This window comes from Lagopus muta, chromosome 33 (assembly GCF_023343835.1).
Source record: "Lagopus muta isolate bLagMut1 chromosome 33, bLagMut1 primary, whole genome shotgun sequence".
NCBI lineage: Eukaryota > Metazoa > Chordata > Aves > Galliformes > Phasianidae > Lagopus > Lagopus muta.
This window is the reverse complement of record NC_064465.1, coordinates 704,901-712,244: the sequence shown is the minus strand read 5'-3', so window position 1 is coordinate 712,244 and position 7,344 is coordinate 704,901. Positions and strand designations below refer to the sequence as shown.

General features: G+C 63.8%; 2 protein-coding genes across 2 annotated transcripts; one reads left to right on the top strand and one right to left on the bottom strand.

The window, feature by feature from the left end:
• The first annotated feature begins 13 nt into the window (after positions 1 to 13).
• Positions 14 to 2,688, top strand: LOC125686244 (class I histocompatibility antigen, F10 alpha chain-like). Its single transcript, XM_048930028.1, has 8 exons — positions 14 to 139; positions 249 to 518; positions 748 to 1,023; positions 1,101 to 1,373; positions 1,447 to 1,548; positions 1,662 to 1,694; positions 1,832 to 1,864; positions 2,022 to 2,688. Exons 1-8 carry the CDS (start codon positions 73 to 75, stop codon positions 2,042 to 2,044), a joined length of 1,077 nt encoding a protein of 358 aa, XP_048785985.1. The 5' UTR covers positions 14 to 72; the 3' UTR covers positions 2,045 to 2,688.
• A 146-nt stretch (positions 2,689 to 2,834) lies between these two features.
• On the bottom strand, positions 2,835 to 7,291 carry TAP1 (transporter 1, ATP binding cassette subfamily B member). The gene is made up of 11 exons (XM_048930004.1): positions 7,123 to 7,291; positions 6,545 to 6,647; positions 6,340 to 6,470; positions 6,062 to 6,267; positions 5,449 to 5,646; positions 5,019 to 5,147; positions 4,741 to 4,926; positions 4,159 to 4,332; positions 3,734 to 3,893; positions 3,527 to 3,663; positions 2,835 to 3,373 (listed from the first exon to the last, which is right to left on the bottom strand). The coding sequence occupies exons 1-11, from the start codon at positions 7,211 to 7,213 to the stop codon at positions 3,134 to 3,136; spliced, it is 1,755 nt and encodes a 584-aa protein (XP_048785961.1). The 5' UTR covers positions 7,214 to 7,291; the 3' UTR covers positions 2,835 to 3,133.
• Between the last annotated feature and the right edge of the window lie 53 nt (positions 7,292 to 7,344).

Sequence of the window (7,344 nt, the reverse complement as noted above, 5' to 3'; positions counted from 1 at the left end):
GGGGACGCGGGGCGGTGCTGAGGAGTCCAAAAAGCCGAAGTAGCGGCACGGGGTGCGGAGCGGTGCGCAGTGATGGGGCCGTGCGGGGCGCTGCGCCTGGGGCTGCTGCTGCTCGGCGCCGCGTGCGGGGCGGCGGCCGGTGAGTGCGGCCGGACCGGGACCCCTCCCTAGTCGTAACCCCAGCCCGGGGCTGTGCCCGTGGGACCCCCACCCGCGGCTCACGGCCCCGCTGCGCTCCGGCCCCGCAGAGCCGCACTCCATGCGGTACTTCTACACCGCGATGACGGATCCCGGCACCGGGCTGCCCTGGTTCGTGGCTGTGGGGTACGTGGACAGCGAGATTTTCGTGCACTATGACAGCACCGCGCGGAGGTACGTGCCCCGCACCGAGTGGGTGAAGGCAGCTGGAGCTGTGGATCCCGAGTACTGGGAGAGGAGCACACAGATCTTACAGAGCACTGAGCAGGTTTACCGTGTGAACCTGAATACACTGCGGGAACGCTTCAACCAGAGCGGCGGTGAGCACGGCCGGGGCCGCGGCTCCGTGGGTGCGGGGCGGGGCTCCATGGCGCAGTGCTGCCCGCGCCCCGCAGGCCTGGCCCTGCCCGGCGGCACCGTGCCGGCGCTGCTCGTCACAGCCGCACCGAGCTCGGGGTGCCGCGTCGCGGGGGACCCCAACCCCTCCCCACTGCAGTGGGACCCCGGAGCCGGAAGGGCTCCTCACCCCCCTGCCCGGCTGTGTTTCAGGGTCTCACACAGGGCAGTGGATGTACGGTTGTGACATTTTTGAGGACGGCACCACCCGGGGGTATGATCAGCATGCCTACAATGGGAGAGACTTCATTGCCTTCGACAAAGACACGAGGACGTTCACTGCGGCAGTTCCAGAGGCAGTTCCCACCAAGAGGACATGGGAGGCAGATCCAACTTATGTTGATGGACAGAAGCATTACCTGGAGGAAACCTGTGTGCAGTGGCTGCGGAGACATGTGGAGCACGGGAAGGCAGAGCTGGGCAGGAGAGGTGAGGGGGGGCCGCGGTGTGGGGCGGGGGCTCAGCATGGGGCGCTCAGCCCGGCCCTCACTGCCACCCGCCCGCAGAGCGGCCCGAGGTGCGAGTGCGGGGGAAGGAGGCCGACGGGGTGCTGACCTTGTCCTGCCGCGCTCACGGCTTCTACCCGCGGCCCATCGCCGTCGAGTGGATGAAGGATGGCGCGGCGCAGCACCAGGACACCCACACGGGGGGCGTCGCGCCCAACAGCGATGGCACCTACCACACCTGGGTCACCATCGATGCGCGGCCGGAGGACAGGGACAAGTACCAGTGCCGCGTGCAGCATGCCAGCCTGCAGCAGCCCGGCCTCTACTCGTGGGGTGAGTGAGGTGCTGTGGGGCTGGGGGGCTCCGGGCTGCCCCTTCCCCTGCTGATGATCCTGCTCTCCCCCAGAGCCATCAGAGTCCAACCTGGTCCCCATCATGGTGGGGGTGATTGTCGTCATTGTGGCCCTCGCAGCTGTTGTTGGATTCGCAATCTACAGAAGCCATGCAGGTAAAAGCAGACGGGTGCAGGAGGACAGCGGGGGCTGTGGGGGGGATCTGAGGTCCCCTTAGGAGCCCCTATCCTGGCTATGAACCTGTGCTGACACATCTCTCTGTGTGCAGGGAAGAAAGAGAAGGGCTACAGCATTGCTGCTGGTGAGTGATGAGGCTGCCTGGTGCCAGGGCAGTCCTGGGGCCCCTGCTTTCTCCCAGGTTCCCATTCCTGGTGCTTGGGGCTGCTCCATGCCCCATAGTGAGTGCAGGGGGGGCTCATGGCTGCTTTTTCCTTACAGCAAAGGATGGTGGATCCAGCAGCTCAGCCACAGGTGCGGTGTGGGGCTGGGGGTTGGAAGGGTCCCTGTGCTCTCTGTGGTTCTGCCCCCAGGGCTGGGCTGTGCTGGGGTTCTGCAGGGAGCCCCCTGGAACAGAGGGTTGGGATGGGAATGCAGTCCCATGGGACACCATCTCTTCTCATCCCTACAGGGAGTGACCGCCCTGTCATCTGAGTGCTGTGCTTCAGCCTGCAAGGGGAAGGCTGTCCCCACCAGCGTTTGGGTTGGTGATGGACACAGCCCCATCCTCTCAATCTCACACATCCCCCTCTGCTTTCAGTGCTGTTAGCTTTGCTTGCACTGCTTCCTATGAAATAAACTGATGCGTGTTCTGTGCTCAGCTTGCCTGCCATGTGCTCCATGTTGTGGTTGGGGATGGGGTGGTGAGAGGGCTGTGTCCGGGTTTGGCTGCTCAGGGTGCTGAGTACCTGCTGCCCTGCTGCTTTGCTCCGCCTGCTGCTCACTCCCCCTATGTTTACCCCCCTCCCCTCTGTGACCCCATGCTGATGGCTGCCTGCTCCCCGTCCTGGATGAGCTCTGGTTTTCCCAATGCCATCCCTGTGTGCTGGAATCTCCTTGCTCCCCCTCCCCGCTGTCCCTGCATCTATTCCCCCTGTGCCCCCAGCTGGGTGTCCTGCAGTATTTCCTCCCTGCCCCCATCCTGCTGCCTCTCTAATCCTCACCCTTGCTCACTCCGCATCCCTCATCCCTCCCTTCCCCAAATTCGTGTCCCTGCTGTGCCCCTCTCCCTGGGGTTCTGTGTACTCCCCATATTGTACCCTACACTCAAATAAATTTGGTTGTTCTGCTGCCCTCCAGCCCTCTCCTGGTTTCTTTCCCCCTGTCTGGGCGTTGTTGGGGGCTCTGATTATTCCACTGAGGGCGTGGGGAGTCTGGGGGACCCTCACTCTCCCTGCACTTCCTATAGCCCCAGGATTCTCCACCATGAGATCCCAACACAACACCCCTGGGTACAAACATGCAGCTTTATTCCCGGCTCTGTGTCACACCCCCCGGCCTGCTGGCACTCAGTGACACTCAGTGACAACTGTGCAGTGGCCGTTGTGTGTCATACAGCAATGATATGGCAGTGCGCCCGGCTCAGCATCCGTGTGCCCCTGGCACAGCTCTTGTGGTCCCTTGTCGCTGTCCTGGTGTCCCCACCTCCACCCCCAAGTGTCCCCATTCTCAGTCCCAATGCTCATTGTCCCCATCCCACCTCCCACTGCCCCCACCCTCTGCCGTCCCCATCCATAACTCTTGCTATCCCTCATCCCCACTCCCTCTGTCCCCCTCCCCTGGTGCTCCCTGTTGTCCCCAATCCTGCAGCAGGTGCCACGTGGGGCTTCCGGGGTGCAGCACCTCGTGGGGGGGTCCCTGCTGGCGCACCTCTCCCCCATCCAGCACAGCCACCCGCTGTGCCCGCACTGCCAGGGCTGCCCGCCCCGTCACCATCAGCACTGCACGCCCCGACCCTCTGGCTGCGAGGATCTCCTGTTCCACCTATGGGAGGAGAACTGGTCAGTGGGACGTCCCCAGCCACAGCCAGGGACTGAGGGCCTCCAGGGGTGGGGACCATGGGGAACGGAGTGCAGACTGAGAGAACGCAGGGCTGAGGGGGATGTGGGGACATGGAGGACATGGGGGACATCCCACCTGCTGCTGGCACTCAGTGTCCAGGGCGCTGCTGTGCTCGTCGAGGATGAGGATGCGGGGGTCCCGCAGCAGCGCACGGGCAATGGCCACCGCCTGCCGCTGCCCCCCGGAGAGCTGTCCTCCCAACTCGCCCACCTCTGCGGGGATAGGGGGTCAGGATGGAAGGGAACCCTACAGGGGGCACGAAATGGAGCAGGGACACCGTACCTGTGTCATAGCCTTGGGGCAGGCGGGTGATGAAGTTGTGGGCTCCCACCTTGCGGGCAGCTGCTGTCACCTGCGCCCGGCTGCAGCACCCCAACCCATAGGAGATGTTGGCGTGGAGCGAGCGGGCAAAGAGCAGCGGCTCCTGGGGGACCACAGCCACCTGCAGTGGGAGGAACAGTGGGGACACGGCGGGGATGCAGCAGTGGAGGTGATGGGGATGGCTGGGGATGTATCAGGGACACCTGAGGACATGGCTGGGGACACGGCAAGGATGGCTGGGGACTTGGCTGGGACACTGGGGAACACGATGGTGATGGCTGGGGACCCAGACGTCTGGTGACCCAACGAGGATGCCTGCTGATGTGCAGTGACGCTCGGTGACCCACGGGGACAACCAGGAGCCATGGGGACATGCAGTGACTCACCTGGCGGCACAGGTAGGAGTGCTGGTAGCTGGGGAGGGGGTGGCCATCCAGCAGCAGGCGCCCGGCCGTGGGCTGGTGCAGGCGTGACATGAGGGCCACCAGAGTGCTCTTCCCTGCACCCGGGGGTCCCAGCAGCGCCAGCACCTCCCCTGGGCGCAGCTCCAGCGATACACCCTGGGGACACAGATGTCACACCCATGGTGTCCCTGTACCCACCCCTTCATGGCCCCAAGGCCTTCCTGCTGTGTCCTTCTGTCCCTGTTCCCCCCCCCCCATCTCTTGTTTTGTTTCCACACCTCTGCTATCACATCTACACACCATGCCCTCCCCACCATGTCTCTGTGTCACTCATCATGTCCCCGTGCCATATCCCCACCATGTGCCATGTCTCTGCGCCCTCAATGCCACGTCCTCGTGTTCCTCTGCGACACCCCCATACCATCCTTGTTGTATCTCCTTGTGTATCTCCTTGTTTCATATCCTCACACCCTGACCATCATGTTCCTGTGCCCCTGTATTACACCACTGTGTCCCCACACCTGTCACACTGTCCCACCACGTCCCCATGTCCCCTGTGCCCACCTTGAGGATGGGCTCCTGGCGCCTGGGGTAGGAGAACCAGACGTCCTCCAGCTGGAGGTGGCCCTGCAGGTCACTGGGTGCCATTGTCCCCGAGGGTGCAACCTGTGGCTCCCGGTCCAGGAACTCAAAGATCTTCTCCGAAGAGCCCACAGCCTTTGTCAGTGTGGGGTAATAGTGGAGCAGGACCTGGGGACAGCGCGGTGATACAGCCGGGAAGGCAAGGGGATGTGGCGGGGGGACATGGGGACACGGGGACGTGGGCATCCCCTCTGGCTCACCTCCACAACATCAGTGAACTGCATCTGGTAGAGGAGGAAGGTGACAAGGTCCCCAGTGCTGACGGTCCCTGCAGCCACCAGCTGCCCCCCATAGTAGAGGATCCCCACCTTCAGGGCCAACGCTGAGAACTGAGGATGCCATGAAGTCACCAGGGGACACCTCCCCATGGGACACCAAGTTCCCAGCCCCACTCTGTCACCTCCCCATGCTGTCAATGTTGTGCCTGCCACATCCAGATGTCCCTGTGCCATCATATCCACATCCCACAGTCCCCATGCCATCATATCCCCTGCCACCCCTGTGCCATTATGGCTCCCAGCCCCTCAGCATGCTGTCCCCATCTCCTGACATCTCAATGCCATCACATCCCCACGTCCCCCAACCCCATCCCATCAAATCCCCGTGCTATTGAGCCACTCCATCCCGTACACCGCTGGTCCACACAGAGACGGTGTAGAGGGCCACATCCTTCTTCTCCAGGCGGTGGCTCTGCTGCAGGCGCTGCCGGTAGTGCGCAGCCGCCCCGTCCTCGTTGGCGAAGCTGCGCACGGTGGCCATGGCTTGGAAAGTCTCCACTGCCACCTCGCTGGCCCGGGCCTGCGCCTTCTGCATCTGTGGTGCCAGGGCCTGGGGACAGCAGTGTCACTGCAGGGTGGGTGGAAGGGGAATGGGGGCTGGGGAGGGGACAATGCATGTATGGTGGTAGGGTGAAAAGGATGGAGGGGACCTAAAGGGGATGGTGGGCACGCAGAGGTGGGGATGTGCAGAGGACAGTACTGATGTGGAGGAGACAACGGTCACACATAAGGAATAGTGAGCACATGGCAGGGATAGCGGACACATGGAACGGGCAGGGGGGCACGTGGAGGGACAATGGTCACACAGAGGGGACAACAGGCAGGAGGATGGTGGGTACATGGAGAGGACAATGGGCACATGGAGAGGACAATGAGTATGTGATGGTGACACCGGGCACATGAATGGCACAACGGGCACGTGGTGGTGACCAAAGGCACGTGGAGGTGCAGACAGCAGCCCATACCTGCCTGAAGTGCCCCACAGCCCTGGGCAGGGCCAGCAGCAGCGGCAGCGCCAGCGCGGTGAGCAGCGCCATGCGCGGGGACAGCCAGGCCATGGTGGCGAAGAGGCAGACGCCGCGTGCCAGACACCAGAGCAGGAGGCTCAGCGCTTCGCCCAGCGCCTCGCGCACGTCCTCCGCGTCCCGTGTCACCCGCGTGGCCACATCCCCTGCCGGGTGACAGCACCATCAATGCCACCTGAACTTATCCCCATGTCCCCTCCCAGCCCGGTGCCCCTCACCAGCCCCGTCGGCGCGCAGCTCGGCGATGTCCCGCCGCAGGACGGCAGCGAAGACACGGCGCTGCAGGCGGCTCTGTGTGCGGCTCAGCGTCCCCACGAAGGTCACATCGCACACCAGCTCAGTGACAGCACTATGGTGGCAGTGAGGTGTCAGGGGGTCCCGTGCTGCCCTCTGCCCGCACCGTGTCCCCCCCTGTGCCAATACCTGCTGAGGCCCAGCAGCACCATGGGTAGGATGGCCGCCAGCTCGTCCTCGCGGGCCACCCAGTCGCTGGCACGTCCCATGTAGTAGGGCACAGCCATCTCGCCTGTCACCGCAGCAGGGTCAGGGCACAGGGACCCCCCAAGGGACGGTGCCCTGGAAGTTCTGTGCTGCACCCCCAGTTTGGTGCTGCACCCCCAAATCTCAGAGGGGAACCCCCAAAGTGCTGCTCTCCAGTTGGCTGCACCCCCCACCCCACCCCAATCCCATCTCCATCCCCACTCCATCACATCCCCATTCCCACCCCATCTTCAGTCCCCATTCCATCCCCATCCCAAACCCAGACCCAGTTCCCATTCCTTTCCCTATTCCCACCCCCTCCTACCCAATCCCAGTTCCAAACCCACACCATTCCCATTCCATCCCAACCCCATTCCCATTGCCCACCCTATTCCATGGCTGTCTCCACCCCCATCCTATCCCATCCCCATCCCCACCCTTACCCCCATCCCCACTACAACCCCATCCTCATTCAAACCCCAATCCCACTCCGATCCCACCCCCACTCCCCCTGCCCCTACCCAGTGCCGAGGCCGCCATCAGACCAATCACCGCGGCGCAGCGCCGGCGCTCGGGGCTCAGCGAGAGGAGGAGGCGGCGACCCGCGCCCATCGCTCCTGTCGCGACCCCGATCCCACTCCGGCCTCGATCCCAATGCCCGGCAGCGGCCGCAGCTTCTCGGAAACCAGAGCGTCGCTCATTGGCTGAGGCGGTTCAGCAGCGGCGCCGCTCATTGGTCGAAG

What these genes read in the sequence shown, in the direction of transcription:
- TAP1 (XM_048930004.1), bottom strand. Translation starts at nt 7,213, where the DNA reads ATGGGCGCGGGTCGCCGCCTCCTCCTCTCGCTGAGCCCCGAGCGCCGG. An exon ending in GCTGCGCGCCGACGGGGCTG is followed by an intron (nt 6,268 to 6,339) that starts GTGAGGGGCACC and finishes GTCACCCGGCAG; the next exon opens with GGGATGTGGCCACGCGGGTG. An exon ending in ACACTGAGTGCCAGCAGCAG is followed by an intron (nt 3,374 to 3,526) that starts GTGGGATGTCCC and finishes CTCCTCCCATAG; the next exon opens with GTGGAACAGGAGATCCTCGC.
- LOC125686244 (XM_048930028.1), top strand. Translation starts at nt 73, where the DNA reads ATGGGGCCGTGCGGGGCGCTGCGCCTGGGGCTGCTGCTGCTCGGCGCC. An exon ending in CGCGTGCGGGGCGGCGGCCG is followed by an intron (nt 140 to 248) that starts GTGAGTGCGGCC and finishes CCGGCCCCGCAG; the next exon opens with AGCCGCACTCCATGCGGTAC. An exon ending in ACGCTTCAACCAGAGCGGCG is followed by an intron (nt 519 to 747) that starts GTGAGCACGGCC and finishes GCTGTGTTTCAG; the next exon opens with GGTCTCACACAGGGCAGTGG.